Source organism: Neolamprologus multifasciatus, chromosome 5 (genome assembly GCF_963576455.1).
Source record: "Neolamprologus multifasciatus chromosome 5, fNeoMul1.2, whole genome shotgun sequence".
NCBI classification, from domain to species: domain Eukaryota; kingdom Metazoa; phylum Chordata; class Actinopteri; order Cichliformes; family Cichlidae; genus Neolamprologus; species Neolamprologus multifasciatus.
The window spans coordinates 22,327,063-22,344,343 of NC_140443.1; the positions used below are offsets into that span (position 1 = coordinate 22,327,063).

The 17,281-nt window shown below is 39.0% G+C and overlaps 1 protein-coding gene across 9 annotated transcripts in view; it reads left to right on the plus strand.

Annotated features, from left to right (window-relative positions):
• scn8ab (sodium channel, voltage gated, type VIII, alpha subunit b) overlaps positions 1–17,060 on the plus strand; it is a 51,642-nt gene extending 34,582 nt beyond the window's left edge. For all 9 annotated transcript variants that reach the window (XM_085160800.1, XM_085160795.1, XM_085160796.1 and 6 more), the window contains 10 exons: positions 828–945; positions 1,091–1,245; positions 1,816–1,989; positions 7,142–7,264; positions 9,079–9,363; positions 9,438–9,491; positions 9,584–9,721; positions 9,959–10,063; positions 10,166–10,436; positions 11,490–17,060. In XM_085160800.1, the coding sequence (XP_085016926.1) occupies positions 828–945; positions 1,091–1,245; positions 1,816–1,989; positions 7,142–7,264; positions 9,079–9,363; positions 9,438–9,491; positions 9,584–9,721; positions 9,959–10,063; positions 10,166–10,436; positions 11,490–12,655 (2,589 nt within the window). In that variant the 3' untranslated portion in view covers positions 12,656–17,060. The remainder of the gene's footprint in view (positions 1–827; positions 946–1,090; positions 1,246–1,815; positions 1,990–7,141; positions 7,265–9,078; positions 9,364–9,437; positions 9,492–9,583; positions 9,722–9,958; positions 10,064–10,165; positions 10,437–11,489) is intronic.
• Positions 17,061–17,281: the final 221 nt, after the last annotated feature.

Below are 17,281 nucleotides of genomic sequence, written 5' to 3' on the forward strand. Positions count from 1 at the left end.
GTGTGTGGAGAAGTCTGATGGGTGGGTCACCTTGACCTAGTTTGTTGTAGGACGAAAGGAGATAATGCAGCTGAATCACTACTGTACCTGCATCAGGTTTATATTCTACTGAGCTTCCTCAACCACAAAAATCTACCCAGCGCTGCAGCCGGCCAGAGGGCACGCTGCAGGGCGAAAGCCAGTCAGAAGAGCATGATGGCTATTTTGTAAAAAGAATTGGTGGAAACAGGGGAGGAAAGGGTGAATGTTGATAAGAATGTGCATTCACTCTTCAGTGAACTGAACTGTCCTGAGTGTTTGTGAGTGTTTTTGTCGAGTTAACAGTAAACGACTAATATCAAACGTGTATCTAAAGTATTAAATGAATTGTGCGATTAAAACACACATTACCTTACATCCTCTTTTCCCTCACAACACAGATAAATCCCCCTATTCTTTCAAATGTGTGCCAGTGCAATCCCTCCATTGTGTTTTGTGAGGTTTTGTTTTTTTTTCTACTTAGGTTCTGTTTTGAGTGTTTGCTGTTTGCTGGTGTTTTCAATGCATTTGACCTCTCAGGGCCACCGTATAATGACTATTATTAACAGTTCAAAGAATTACTGATTATCTCTAGTGACTAACATGACTTTTAATAACTGCGCTACATGGCTGTAACGTGTATACCTCCATTTATAAATCATGTCATGCATATAAACCCAACGAGCGCATTAATGTAATGGCTTCACTGGCACTGTGCCTTATACATATTGTACACTTTCGGCATCTCACTGCTGAACCTATAACATTCAGAGAGAAACTAAGCGGTTGAACTGATCTCTTTGTCCTAGCTGGATGACACCAGCTCGTCTGAGGGCAGCACAATAGACATCAAGCCTGATGTGGAGGAGGTGGCAGTGGTGGAGGTTGTGGAGGAGTATCTTGACCCAGAAGCCTGCTGGACAGATGGTAAGTGGTGATTAATTTTTGACTTTTTGGTTAGTAATAACAACAAGCCCACACAATATGTTATCGGTGTACTGTGTTAATGACAGGTTATTCACAGTTCAATCCATGATGTATATCAACAGTCGTGTTTTCATTTGGCATGCAGAGTGTGTGGCCAAATATAAGTGCTGTGATGTTCCCATTACTCACGGGTGGGGGAAATACTGGTGGTTCCTGAGGAAGACCTGCTACCTGATAGTGGAACACAACTGGTTTGAAACCCTGATCATCTTCATGATCCTGCTCAGCAGTGGGGCCCTGGTAAGAACACACACACACAGTTTTGCACACTCTCACAAACGATCTAATTGCCCTACTACAATGTCTAATTAACAGTATGATAAAATGCACATCAAAGCAAGAATACAAGCAACAAATTAGAAAAACATAAACAAATTCAGTTAATGATTGCATTTAGTTCTGAGGATGTGAGCAAGCATCATCTTCTGCTTTTCTTCTGCAACTGCTCTTGATATTATTGCTGATAATGGACAGCAAAGTGCTGTAATGCACCAAGCTTTCAACCAGGAGTTTCTAGCTTAGGCTTGCAGCTTTATCCAGGTGGGAGGTAAGGAGAAACACTTATATGTGGAATAATGGAAACGGGGAATGAAGGGAACCATCACCCTAGTCTGATATGGTTATGTTTATCAGTTATTTTTCTGCATGGCGTAAACAACTTATTGTCAACAACAAATGAACACAGCATGTCATCCAGCAAATTCTAAACCAGGTGATTTAGAAGAGTGAAAAGACCTTCATACTGATAATAACACTGGTTGTTTCATGCCATGCATATTGTCTGTGTGATGTTTCTGTTCTGCTCTTCAGGCCTTTGAGGACGTGTACATAGAACAGAGGAAGACAGTCCGTACCATCCTGGAGTATGCGGATCGTGTTTTCACCTACATCTTCATCCTGGAGATGTTGCTGAAATGGGTGGCTTATGGCTTTGTCAAGTACTTTACAAATGCCTGGTGCTGGTTGGACTTCTTCATTGTTGATGTAAGTACATTTCTATGTGGCTTGGTTACATACTGGCCACATGATGATAGTTTAAGATCGCAACATCCACAGATTTGAGAGTTTAAAGTCAGTGAGTCATTTGTCACACAGAAAAGATGCTCTATTGGGGAAACACGTATGTTTGTTTTTTGTTTCTACCAAATGGGCGAATGTCTCAAAAAACATGGTTTTATTCCTTCAGCTAAAAACTAGAGAGATAACAGTTCCTGCACTGCTGAGTCACAGACTTCTTTATCTAGTCAGCAGTGTCTACAAACACCAGGGACCACAGAAACGCATCTGCACATTGCTCCATGCTTCTGTCATGAAGCCTGGAGATTTTGCTTAGTTTCAGTAGCACAATGGCCTCTCTGTCCTGAATGTTCAATCTGGCCTGCTGAGGCATTCAGTGTTTCCCTCTCTTGACAGCTACTGTAATTCATATGTGGTTTATCCTTTTCTGTCATTCGTGTGTGATCTGTTTCTCACGTGAATTCTTTCCTGCATCTATATTTAAAAAATGATGATGATCATAGCTAGTGAAATTTCTGGTGCTTCTCAGGAAGTGACACTTTTTATAGCACTTTTCTTCGTTATTTTACGGTTTTGAGGAAAAGAATAATTTGGAAATTTGAGAATTAAAGTGATTGATCACCGAATGTGATGGCATACATTCAATGATATTTTTATTGACAGTTTATTTAATTAGTTGATCATTTCAGTCCCTGACACTGACCTTTCCAAATCCAAATGATTTTTTTCCTCAAAATTTGTAATTTAATTCAATTTTATATATTTAGCAATAAATTTATATTTTTTGTCTTGTCGTAATATTGATTTCTATATATATATGTATATATGTGTGGGTTTTTTTTATTATGTCCTATGTTGTGCTAAGGCATTCATTTATTTTATTTGTCCTTTGACCACCAATTTATCTTCACCCTTAATTGTGAAGTGCCAGTCTGTCTATGTTAACATCGACATACACATATAAACAAGCATTTAGTTATGTTTAATAGGAATGTAGTATTGTATGTTGTATTCCAGATGGGGGTCAGAAATTGTAAGTATGTTTACCCTGCACACATACCATATGTGTGCATTTTTTTTATGATTATTTGTGTATATCATGTATTTTCAGTTACTGATTGTCTTTTACAATATGTAACGTCACAATAGTTTGTTGAGAACAAAGAACATAGGAATAGTCAGGTTGATTCACAAGCATCTGCTTTTGTTTTTAACAAACATCCTCAGTTATCAAGATATAAATTATGATTGGAATCTGGCTGTGGCTACAATGTAGCTGCCATCACCAGTGTGTGAATGTGTGTGTGGATGGGTGGATATGTAAAGCGCTTTGGGGTCCTTAGGGACTAGTAAAGCGCTATATAAATACAGGCCATAAATACAGGCCATTAACTTTCAGTGATCATGTTCAAAAGATCAGGTGGTCAAAGAATCATTTGAATATAGCAGTAGAAGATTTTAAGGTTTGGAGAAACTGACCAAATGACACTGCTGCCCGCAAGAAGGACAAAAGAAGGACAAAGAATAAGTGTGTGAGTCTTCACACGGCCACTTCAATAGTTATTCTTAATTAGCATTATGTTCAATCCCCTTTTGTCTTCAGATCTCCTTTAATTCTTTGTGGCACAGATGCAACAAGGTGCCAGAAACATTCCTCTGAGACTTTGGTTCATGCCGAGTCGACATGACTGCATCACACAGTTGCTGCAGGTTTACTGGCTGCACATCCATGATAGGAATCTCCAGGTGTGAAGATGCTCTATTGGACTTAATCTGCTAACTGTGAAGGTCATTTGATTTCAGTGACCTCATTGTTAAGATACCAGAAACCAGTGGTATGTTCTCCTACTGGAAGGAGCCATCAGCAGATGGTCACTGTGGTCATAAAGAGATAAACATGGTCAGCAAGACCCCAGAGGAAAATGTCTCCCACACATTATACCAGCAACACCGTGAACCATTGATGAGACAGGATGAACCAATGTTGTTTATGCCAAAATCTGACCCTACCATCCAAATGTTGCAGCAGAAATCAAGACTCATCAGAACACACAGCATTTTTCTTCTGTTGTCCAATTTTGGTGAGCCTGTGCAAATTGTAGCCTCAGGTTCTTGTTCTTAGTTAAAAGGAGTGCAGAAGACCACACCCAGTGCTGCTGAAGCACATCTGCTTCAGAGGTAGATGTGTTGTGCATTCAGAGATGCTCTTCTGCGTACCTTTGTTGTAAGGAGTGTTTATTTGAGTTAATATGCTTTCCTGTCAGCTTAAAGCAGACTGGCCATTCTCCTCTGACCTCTGTCATCAACAAGGCATTTTTAGCCAGAGAACTGCCGCTCAGTGGATATTTTTTTTCTTTTTCAGACCATCCTCTGTCAACCCTGGAGATGGTCATGTGGGAAAATTCCAGTAGCTCAGCAGTTTTTGAAACACACAGACCAACTGTTCTGGCATCAACAATCACACTGCGTTCAAAGTCATTTAAATCAGTTTGAAATTGAGCAGTTCATCTTGGCCATGTTTACATGTGCTGAGCTGCTGTCGTGTGGTTGGCTGATTAGTTAATGAGCAGTTGAACAGGTGAACCAAATGAAGTGGTCAGTGAGTGCATACACAACATTTGTGAGACTTATAATACAATGTTATGCAGAAGATGTTAATATCACTACAGGACTGAGATATATATTCACTTCCATAGAAAGCCCTTTAAATGTAAATCAAAACAATATGCAGTTACTTGGCTGTATATAACAACAATCAATATAAAACAACCAAATGTTAAAACTGAGAAATGATATTGTCGCTTTAACTGATATGTCAGCAAATCATTTAAAAAGGGTTTAGATATTTATATTACAAATGTGTAGCATCTTTCTTTTATTTGTCTCTGTAGGTGCTTAGAAACTTTACAGTTAGAGCCTCCTTTGTTAAATTTTGGCATTTATAGTGCTTCAAATAGTATCAGCTGTTTTCAGATCTGGACTTTTAAGCAGTTTTGCATTGTCTGGTTAAGTAAGGTCTTCTCTATGAAAGATATAAATAAGGACAATTTTTGTCAAACATTTCCCATTAATGAGAAAGTGATTTTTATGCGCATTAACTTTGTAATGAAGCTTGCAAAATCAAGTTAAAACTCAGGGTTATCTTTCAATTCTCAACTCAGTGTAAAAACTTAAAAACGACACTTAAAAATATAAAGTGTCGTGCTAAAAGCAAAAGAAATCAGTTTAGACTTGAGAAAAAGAATTGCTTCTGCTCACAAAGCAGGAGATGTATATGGAAGTTTATCACAGCGTTCCTGAGTGTCAAGAACTGGAGCAAGAAATGTGATCAAGAAATTCAAATAGAGCAACACAGTACAGAACAAGCCTGGCAGAGGCAGGAAGCAAAAGATTTCAAAGAGTGTGGAAAGACAACTAGTGAGAGATGTGTCTGCAGAGCCCAGGACAACCTGCAAACCAGACTGAAACAAGCTAAGGAGAAGATCAGAAAAAAGTAGAGATTTTTAGCCATAGATATGCTGCTTATATTTGGAGAAAGAAGGGGAAGGCATACAAGCCAAAATAACACCATCCCTACAGCGAAACATGGTGGTGGGAGCATTAAGCTGTGGGGATGCTTCAGTCCATCTGGAACTGGAAATCTCATCAAGGTGGAAGGAATGAAGAAGAAAGAAGGATATGTGAAGATTTTAAATGAAAACCTCAAGCAGTCGGTAGCAAAACTGGGTCTGGGTCGTTGCTTTGTCTTCCATCACAGTGACCCAAAATGCACTTTGCTCCTGGTGAAGAATTACTACCAGAAGACTAAAGTAAAGATTATTGACTAGTCTGCAAAAACACACATGCCAGGAAATAATGGGAAATAATTATGTTTCTTAGTGCGAAGTAAAATAATGTAAGCGCCCAAAATAAAACTAGGATACTTGGAAAAACTGTGTTAAAAACTCATTACTCTTTTTTACAGTACTTGGGGAAAATGGAATTTTCATGGGGGTAACTAAATGGCAGCATATGTTCCAAAGAAGCTTACATATAATATTATATGTAAGATAACATACATACATTATATGTATGTTATCATGCTGGAGATACACTATATATTTATTGTAATATTGTAGGGTCATTACTTTACCATATAAAGTATGTTGATATAAATAAAATGGAATAATGGCCGAAGTGTTTCTCAGTTTAAACATTTGACATGTTCAGGGTTTTTTTGTGTGGTTTTTTTTTTTTTTTTACAATTTTCATGTAGGCTAAGTAAAGATTTTCTAAATGTGTGAGTTGGATCCTCTCTTCCCAACAATTATAGTGAAGACGTCTCAATATAGTCTGATAACTTAATCCAGATTTTTTTTAATGCAGCCCTCTGTCCTAACACTGACCTGTCCTCTCTCTCACAGCAGGTTCCTATAACTGTGTCTCTCTTTAAGTTAAGAGAGACGTTGTGCAGCTATCGAGAGGGACTGAGGGGTCGGTGTTTGGGGGTCCAGGGTAAGGTTGATGTGCTGTGGTGGGACTCCTACTTTCACAGGCTTTTCCTCTCTTCTAACCCTGAAAGTTGTCATCAGCTTCTGCGTTTTCTCTCCCTTCTTTAAGTACAATGCCCTCTGATGTGGAAACTGTACTGTTTTGTATCGTGTACTGTGTGTATATTATTGTGTCACATTGATTTAGTGTTTGTGAACTCATTTCTCCTCTAATTTTTCCCTTTGTTTGACTCTCTTCTCTTCCTCTCACTGTGTCAACCACAAGTTTCTTTCCAGGTGTGCTCACTGTGCTGTTAAGCTGGTTATCACGCTAGACTGGCTTGCCAAACTAAACCAAACTCAAACATAAGCAAACACATTTTTTTTAAAAAGAAAAGGAAAAAAAGAAGTCCGGCTACACTTTATTGACCGTTCTTTATTGTAATAACTCCTGTTTAACCGTTATGCTATATAGATACATATACTTACACATATATAACCTATATATGTACTTATATATATCTGTATATAACCATTCAGCCATCCTTACACTTTAGAGTCCACCTTTCTCTCTATTTCCCCTCTAACTTTGTGGGTCCTCTCTTCCTTTGCCTCTGTCTTTCCCTCTTCTTCTGTCCCTATCTGTGTAGGTGTCTATAGTCACCCTTATAGCTAATGCGTTGGGCTACTCCGATCTAGGCCCGATTAAATCACTCAGGACACTGAGGGCCTTGAGACCCCTCAGGGCCCTGTCACGTTTTGAAGGGATGAGGGTAAGACCCAAGATACCAGGCAGCTGGTCCTTTTGCATGCCGAATAAATAAAAAGTATCAGCGCATGCTAGAGATGGCAGAATAGATTTTAAATATCTCTGAGGGGACTTTTCTTTTTTTAAAGATGACTCCTTGGATTAGTGAGAAGCTTTTTGCATGGACGCAGATCATCTCAGATGGTCATCATACATCTGATTTGATTAATCATGTTTCATTTCATATATAATAAATTTAGCATTATTTTAAAGCATTTAGCAGTGACTCCAAATATTAACAAAATTAAACTCTGTCCAATGCTATATTTAAAAAAGTAGACTGCACTCCAATTTTTTGCTTCAGTGATTCAGCACGCTACAATAAAAGCTCTGTTTAGTACCAGCTGAAGGAACAACTAGAGGTTGGTTTGAACTGTCAGGCAAAACAAATTCAAGCTGAGCCATGCAATAGGGTTATGACACAGACCCAAAATGCAGTCTGTTAAGTGCTACAGAGCCCCCAGCTCAAATGAACTGATATCCAAATTAGTAGTCAATCTTTGTGCATACTTCATTTACAGGGTGCACACAGTTAAGTCTGTCCTTAAGTTTGTGCACAGTTTCTACATCTATAGTTGTGATGTAACTCCAGAGTTTTAACTAATAAACAAACAAAACAGAATCTGGTTTAATCTGGTTATTTCATGTGATGGATTGGGTCAGCCTCTGGTTGTTGCTGGGCAAAAAGAAAAAAAAAAAACAACAAAAATTTTTATCGTGCCTAGGCTCAGCATCTTCTGGCTTTTGCTCTGGCTCAAGTGTCCTGTTATCTGATATTATCACAGTTTGGCTTTGGCATTGTCACACTGGAAGATCAACAAACTTCTGGTTGCATATCCCCTCCCCTGACATCCTTGCTCATCACTCCTCAGTGAATTTCATCACCATGATTTTCACGATCACCGTTTTGCAGTTATATTAAGTTATCGCATAGCTGCATTGTCTCTATATTACAACATTAGACAGAACACTAGAGTGTAAAAAAAAAACGCAAATAGTTTTGACATTTGATGTTTGCCTAAAGTTTTGGTTTATTTGGCTTTCTGTTTTCATGGCTTGGTGTTTGGAAATGCACATTCCTGTTTTTTCCTCCTAATTCTAACAGCTGTATATCATTCAGGACAGTAAAGTTATTTTTTATATTAACAGTTCATGCAATCATTACTTAATTGATTGAATTAATTTGTTGCATTGAGCAGCCACAGCTAACACAAATGTTCTCTTGACATATTGGAACACAAATAGTATACAAGTGTGTATGAATGCAATATACTTTTGATGGGAATAACAATATGCTGGGGCACAATACAAAAAAATCTACAAAAGGATAACTTTATAATGATTTGTAACTAGTTGTAATGAGTTTTAGTTTAATATACCAAGCTGTCAGAAAACAGTACTACGTCATTTAAATGCTGACAGTCAAAAGTGATGATTTATAAAATCTGTAATATCCCCTTTATTACCAAAACCTATAACACAAACTATTTTAAGCATGGCTTTCTGTTCAAAGTTGAAATAATCAGAGTTCTACACTGTTTTGACTTGTTGTGCATTGTATTGTGCCCTGTTGTTATACTCGATTGTAGGTTATTGTGATTGGCATGAATTTTTACGAAGCAATCACATAACGCAACTTGAGTCTCTAAGGGAGGGAAAGAATGTGCATTTCTATGTAAGTGTGTGTTTCTGTGCAAAATGTTATAACATCTACAAGCAGGTGGTGTTTGATTGCTAACATACACTCTTGTCTGCTCCCCGCCCCCCTGTTCTTTTTAGGTTGTAGTGAATGCCTTGGTGGGGGCAATTCCCTCAATCATGAATGTGTTGCTGGTGTGTCTCATCTTCTGGCTCATCTTCAGCATCATGGGTGTCAATCTGTTTGCTGGAAAGTATTACTATTGTTTCAATGAGACAGCTGAGGAGTACTTTCTACCGCATGAGGTGAACAACAAAACAGAGTGCTTCGCACTCATCAATGACAACTATACTGAAGTCAGATGGAAGAATGTCAAGATCAATTTTGACAACGTAGGCGCGGGATACCTGGCACTCCTACAAGTGGTGAGAAACGTTTTTGCTACTTCTCATTTGTACAATTTTTTTGTTTTCTCACACTGTGACTGCCACCATCGCAGGCAACATTCAAAGGCTGGATGGACATCATGTATGCGGCAATAGATTCTAGAAAGGTAAGCTTTTTCAGTTTACAGATAGTCTGACTTTCACATCAGCAGGACCTACAGTTTTTTTAATATGTTTTTTTGTTTATGGCAATTTGTAGGTGGAGGATCAGCCCGTTTATGAGGACAACTTGTACATGTACATCTACTTTGTCATATTCATCATCTTTGGCTCATTCTTTACCCTAAACCTCTTCATTGGTGTTATCATTGATAACTTCAATCAACAAAAGAAAAAGATAAGATTGCTTTTCTTCATTTATCTCTCAAATACACACATTTTGACTTTCTTACCAGAGTTAGACGAAACAGTCAATTACACTATAATCAAGAAGACAGATGTATGTCCCAAAATATCAGGTTAATCCTTTAGGATTAAAATCTACACCGCTGACTTTGACTTTTTTTTAAAGTAGATCCTGCACTGGAAAATGTGGTCCTGCAGATTGTAACCAAATTGTTTTTTGTCCCTTTACTTTGGAGGTCAGGATATCTTCATGACAGAAGAGCAGAAGAAGTATTACAATGCAATGAAGAAACTAGGGTCCAAGAAACCACAGAAACCAATCCCCAGGCCCCAGGTAAATATTCTCCTCCCTTCTCCTCCACGCAATTTACATTTCTAAAAACCATTAAGAAAATCACTCCAACATCTCTCTTCTGTCTTCTCGCTTTCTCCTCAGAACAAAATCCAGGGCATGGTGTTTGACTTTGTGACGCAGCAGGTGTTTGACATCTCCATCATGATACTCATCTGCCTCAACATGGTCACTATGATGGTGGAGACAGACAATCAGTCGGAGGACACAGAGAATGTACTTTACTGGGTCAACTTTGTCTTCATTGTTGTCTTCACTGGCGAGTTTTTACTGAAGCTCTTCGCACTACGTCACTATTACTTCACCAATGGCTGGAACATTTTCGATGTGGTTGTGGTCATCCTTTCAATTGTGGGCAAGTATTTAAAAAGGCTGTTTATGCATGAGGGGAAAAGTCAAAGCAGCTTTACTGGAAATGGCTCAAATGAGCCAATTTCATTCACGTACTGCAGATGCACACAGCTCAAACATGAGCCAGACTTTAACCTAACCTGTGTGTGGCTTCTTGCAAACTCTGTTCAGGCAGCTCTCTTGCCTAAACCAAACTTTGTGTTTCTAGCAGTTGTAATATATATGAATTAAAATATATGTAGCGCTAATGTGTGCAACGTGTCAGAAGGTGAAATTTAAAATCTCCTGGTCTTGTCTGACTTTTCTGTCCAAAAGTTCATCTCCCCTAATTTCTTTATATTTTGCTTCCAAGCAGCCAGACTTTCTTGGAATTTTTAAAGTGGTGTTGAGCAATAGCACTTTCTTGCTAGTAGCCTGTCACAAAAATCCATAATTTGGTTCCATTTCTTTAATCGAATCTATGAAAAATGTCAACTATAACATAGTTTGACAGGGATACAATTTTATTTTTGCACCAACAAAATAGCTAAAAGCTTGGCTTATCTCAGCATGGTGGGCAACTGTGCCGTTAAAAGACTTAAAGCCAATCTTATGAAAGGGAAACATTGAGAAAAGGCTGAGGTATGCCAAATTACTCAAGAACTGGACTGAAAATAAGCCTCAGGAAAGCTGCATAAGAGAGTTCAGGCTCAGTTAAAGAACACAGCTGGTGTAAAGAAATATTGCCCATTTTCCAAGTAAATATAAAGAAATATAAAGAAATTAGGGATTGCTGGACCTTTGCCCAGTATACATAAAATCAAATATAAAAAAAACCCTTCAATTTCTTTCTTTCAAATGTCTTCAGTTCAAACGTTGCCATACAGTTTTTTCTGGCTTTTTGTTGTGGTCCTCATGCTGTATAAAAACAGATGAATTACTAACTAAGACCAACAAATAATGAAGAATCAATGTTTTTTTTCCTGCTGTGTGGAATGGGGTAATAGTGTAAAGCATTCAGTCAGCTTTTGTCTCAGCCTTAACTAACGTGTTTGTTTTTCCTTCCTTTGAATTTCAGGAATGTTTCTGGCTGACCTGATTGAGAAATACTTCGTCTCACCAACACTGTTCAGGGTGATCCGTCTGGCTCGTATCGGCAGGATCCTGCGTCTCATCAAGGGGGCCAAAGGAATCAGAACTCTTCTGTTTGCCCTTATGATGTCACTTCCTGCCTTGTTCAATATTGGCCTCCTTCTTTTCCTGGTTATGTTCATTTTCTCTATCTTTGGAATGTCTAACTTTGGCTATGTGAAATATGGGGCTGGAATTGATGACTTGTACAATTTTGAAACCTTTGGCAACAGTATGATCATCCTGTTTATGATCACCACGTCTGCGGGATGGGATGGCCTTCTGCTGCCTATTCTGAACTACCCTCCGGACTGTGACCCCTACTTGGAGAACCCTGGGACCCCTGTTACGGGAGACTGCGGCAACCCATCGGTGGGCATCTTCTTCTTTGTTATGTACATCATCATTTCTTTCCTGATTGTAGTCAACATGTATATTGCCATCATCCTGGAGAATTTCAGCGTGGCCACAGAGGAGAGTGCAGACCCACTCAGTGAGGATGACTTTGAGACCTTTTATGAAATTTGGGAGAAGTTTGACCCAGATGCCTGCCAGTTCATCACCTATGCCAAGCTTTCTGACTTTGCAGATGCACTCGAACACCCACTCCGCGTGCCCAAGCCTAATACCATTGAACTGATTGCAATGGACATGCCTATGGTGAGTGGAGACCGCATACACTGTCTGGACATCCTCTTTGCCTTCACCAAGCGTGTGCTGGGTGACAGCGGCGAGTTGGACATGTTGAGGCAACAAATGGAGGAGCGTTTCGTGGCTGCCAATCCTTCCAAGGTCTCTTATGAGCCTATCACCACCACTCTGAGACGCAAGCAGGAGGATGTGTCTGCCAGAATCATTCAAAGGGCCTACCGCTCCCATTTGGCCAGTCGGGGTTTTGTTTGTAAGCGCAAACCAGCCAATAACAAAGACGAGAATGGTGGTAACAATCAGGAACAAGAAAAGAAAGAGGGCACTCCCTCAACTGCCTCCCTGCCTTCTTATGACAGTGTAACCAAACCTGAGAAGGAGAAACAGGACGACAACAATGAGGGCAAAGGGGGAAGGAAAGAGAAAGGAAGAAACCAAAAAGACATCAGGGAATCCAAATGTTAGGCCACTGGATGTATATTCACAGTAATAACAAAAAGATGATACTAATGCGAGCGGAAACTCACCAACACAGTTGTACAGATTATTTCATTTGCAAGTCAGAAAAAAAAAGTCTTCAGTAATTTTGTTTACAGACTTCATTCTTATATTGATGCAGAGAGAAGCATCTTGGTCTGTTACAGCTTGAAGACTTGAACTTTAGTCAAACCAAACATAATCAGCATACTGTGCGACTCTGTATCTGGACTACTTAACAAAAAGTCAATCAAAACAGACTGCGTCCCATACCGCTCACTTATGACTGGTCTTACAGATAAGTCGAGCAAACTCTACACCAAGAGGTGAAATGGAAAAAACGACAACAAAAAAAATCACGCGTCTGGATGCAAGGAATGGTTTTCTTATGGAAGACAGTACTGTGAAAGACAACAAGGATGCTGCTCGCTGCTGAAGAAACGCCTTCTTGCAGCAGCCACAGAGTGTTTCTGTGTCGTTTAATACAGAAATGTATAAAGGAACAAATGGCACACTCACTCTATGAGCAAACAGAAGGTGAGTGAAAGACACGAATAACAGTGTGAACTACTTTTTTGTTTTATTGAGCTAGAAATTGTTTTCGTTTTGTTTTTTGAGCAGCAAAAATGCAAACAGAAGAAAAAAAAGAACAATATCCAACAAGTTTGCCCATGTCAATCAACTCTTCTACTCATTTTATCTTTGTTATAATCCACATCGAAATCCTTTTTTTAACATGGGCTTTCACACCAAATTGAGTAAGTGTCTGTTTATTATGGAGTCAACTCGGGCCAAGGGCTTAACATTTACTCAGAAAGATTTCCAAACAAATAATAAGTGTGCTTGTTCAATGCATAGAAATGACTTGCATGATGGCATGTTTTGATCAGAAATCTTTGCATGAATTATCATAGTCCACAAGACACTAATACTCAGACCACGACGGTGGCTCGACTGTACGATCAAGACATGTTCGAAATTTGAAAGTTCAGAGTAATTTGTTCCACGAAGATAAGCGATGTGGGGAGGGGGGGGGGAGGGGGTTGATCAGCTTAAAATGGATCCAAATTTTAATCTCATTACTCAGCACATTTCAAATGACTGTGTTTAAACTTGTTGTCTCTATAGATGGAAGAATGATATATGTCGGGAAATGATAGCACCGTCAGTGCATCAGTGGGTGAAATAAAAAATAAATAAATAAGTAAATAGTTGCTGCTTTGGAGATTTTGAGTGTGTAAGATTTAGAGAGAGATATTTGTGTGTGTCATGGGACTGAAACGTTTGTTAATTTGGACAGAAATACAGTATTTTCAAGGGCACAGCACTTTGAAATGAAAAAAAAGGAAGCTTATATTTATAATTTGTATGCACCTATGTAATGCTCCATACCATCTGCCTTTATTTTTGTGTAATCGGGCATTGTGGGTATCCTGCTGTCAGTGGTTTGTGGGGATTTCACAGGTTTGGCAAACTCCTTTCTATTTCTAATGTTTCTCTGTGGGTGGTTAGACCTTTTCTGAAAGGGCTGACAAGAGTTTTGATCCTTGTTAGGTTAATTTATTTACACAAAATGTAAATGTATGTATCTTTTGTTGTTGTTGTTGTTGTTATTTTCTTTCAGGATATAATTTCCATGTCTTGCCTTTATTTTGTGCTTTTACTTTTAGAGAAACGATCTTGTGATGAGACATATTAGTAGTATCTTATTTTGTTGAGAAATGGGAAATAATGAATGGGTGATGAGAACATTGTGCGTGGAGAAGCCAAAGAGACCTGCCTTGTTATCCCTTGTTGCCCTTTGTCCATGGAGTGGGATCGGGTTAAGTATGCCCTGCCCAGTCTGTTTTCTCGCTGTCGTTATTAGACAGAGACCCTAGAAATGTATGCAATGCTTGAAAAATTCATCCCTTTTTCTCAGGAGATATTATAAATGTACTATTATGAGCTCTGCAACAAAATGCAAGTGAATGTGATGGGAGTATTTATGAAATCATGTTTTACTCTTTTGTTTTATGCCATGTTGATGGACAATGATCCCGGCTGGCTGTTGCGTTGCTGACAGCCACCCGGTCAGGGGCCACTTTAGTGCTTCCTGCTTACGATGCTTAGAACTATAGGGCTAGAAGCATCTCAATGAAACGGCGTCATTGCGCTCGCTTGTAATGGTGACGTTTATATGAATAGTCATTATGGACTGCAGTCTGGTCTCAGTTAATTTCAGTAAACAAACTAATGTTCACCCTGATAGCAGCCAGATATAGGAAACACTGTGAGGAGATGTCATGAAAGTGAATTGGGACACGTTGGTTTGAGCAGCACTCTTAATTCCTTCTGAAGCAGAAGGGGATTGTTCAGTGGATCGGCCCAGATTTCAGTATTCACCAACAACAAGTGCTCCGAGCATCTCATTTGCCATGTTTTTCTCCCTATTGCTCTACTGCATAACAAATACCAAATAATCAGGCAGACCACTGGATGCATCTTTACGGTGCTGTGAGCCTAGGCACCACACCAGAGCTTATGCACTTCCTGTCGTCCAGTGATGTCACTAACCGTTTATAAGCCGCTCCCAACCCCTCCTCATCCGTTTTCAAGTTCCATGGTCCAGTTGCTGCATGAAATCTCCAAAATCAGTGTGGGTGTTACCTTGAACCAAATAAAAAACGCTGAATGACAAACGTAAAAGCTACTGCCGTCCATTTTCTCCGAGACCTCCACGAATACGAGATTGACAGGAAGAAAGAGGGAAAATAAAAAATCGATACACATACATCCATTTGGGGAAAAAAATAAATAAAATTCAGGCTTCGTTCTATAGGGCACAAACTGCAAAAGCTAAGACTGGACTTTTTAAGAGGCTATAAATAATGTATTATATTATTTTAACAGCATGTGTAGTTTTTTTGTAAATACAGGATTACTTAAAAAAAGAAAAACTACAGCTATTAATCTAACACTAAATATTAATAACCGTAAATAGAATGGCTTCCAGCTGACACCCCTTGTCACACTTGTTAGGCTGTGACGCATTTGTTAGATGGAATAGGTTTTTTCTTTCTTTCGTTCTTTTTTGATTCACATTTCACAAAAAAGAGGGAAGTAAGCTAATCTATATTTAAAAAAAACTGATTGTAATAAAAACTGTATAAATTCATATGTGCATATACAGAGCTATATTACATATATATTATATATATATTCTACCATTATATATATATATAGTATATATATACATTAGAACAGTGTCTGTAACTCAACTCTCCTGTCCACTCCTTGCATTGAGGTGAAACCAGAGCCCCAGAGTGTAACTGATCATGCTTCTTTCTTTGTGTGGTATGTTCAGAGAAATAACCAAAACTCTGGCCTGCCCAGGACTTGTGCATACTGGGTACCAGCGTACAATGCATGGTGTTGTACTGGCTGCTTGCTGAGAAATGTGGAGCCTGCCTTGGTTAGAGGATTGCACTACCAGCATACCCTTTTGTATATGTGTGACGATGTCTTGCCCCTACTTTCCTATATTGTAGACACAAGGTTAAACGGATTCACACACACGCACACGCACACTAATACCCTCGCACATGCGCACACAAACACGCACACACACACACACACACACACTCACAGCCTTTTTGCAGGCGACTGCTGGTTAACCCGTGTGCCCCGACTACGAGCCACAGCTCACTCTGTGTGACGATTTCTTTTGCTTGTTGCAGCTCTAACCCTCCATGTTTCCCGTTAACACACTGCTGTAGTTTTGGAGCTCACCTTTAATTTCGCTGTCACTTTCAATATGATATAATAATAATGATTTTAAGGGTTAGTTGTCTTAACTGTCTGTGTGTTTGTTTATGGTGCAATATCTCTTAACGGCACGTGCCTTTTTAGCTTTCTATTTAGTCTGTCGATAAATCAGCAATGAGAATCTCAACACCCATCGAAGTCAATCAAAACGGAGCACGATAGACGCAATGTACTGAGTTCGTAAATAACCTGAACTGAAAAACTCACCACCTAGATTAGACTGTCTGGACTAACATCTTGTAGAGTCATGTAGTAGAAGTGCTCTCTGTGTGTTCTGTTTACTGGCTCTCGGGCTAGCAAAAGAACAGCTTGCCTTTTGTTTTACACTACAGCTCATTTCCTAATGTTGGTTTACCAAATGGTATATGAGGCCATTCTTTTGTAGCATGACTGAGATACATTTCTTTTCTTTGAAACTACTTTAACTGAAAAAACCCTTTTGACTGTCATTGTCTCTTGCCACTAATACAGTCAGAAAGATAACACGTGTCGCACAACCACATTGGAAGTTAAATGAGAATCAGTGAAAGAATGTCTTCATTTGAGCACGAATCTATTTCCAAACAATAAAGCAGCCTTCCAGTTATTCCTCTGGCTGGTGTCATTTTTGGTTCTACAATGCATGGTTCTCATACAAAGTCTGACGACCTATCGCTGCATCATAATCTGTGATATCTATTTAAGAAAATTACTGACACTTTAAAGAAGGTAATTTTGTTTGTTGCTGATGGTCACAAAAATTGCAAGAAAGGGAATGTAGGTTGCAGTATACAGGGAGGGACAGAGACTACATTAAAGAACTCTGTA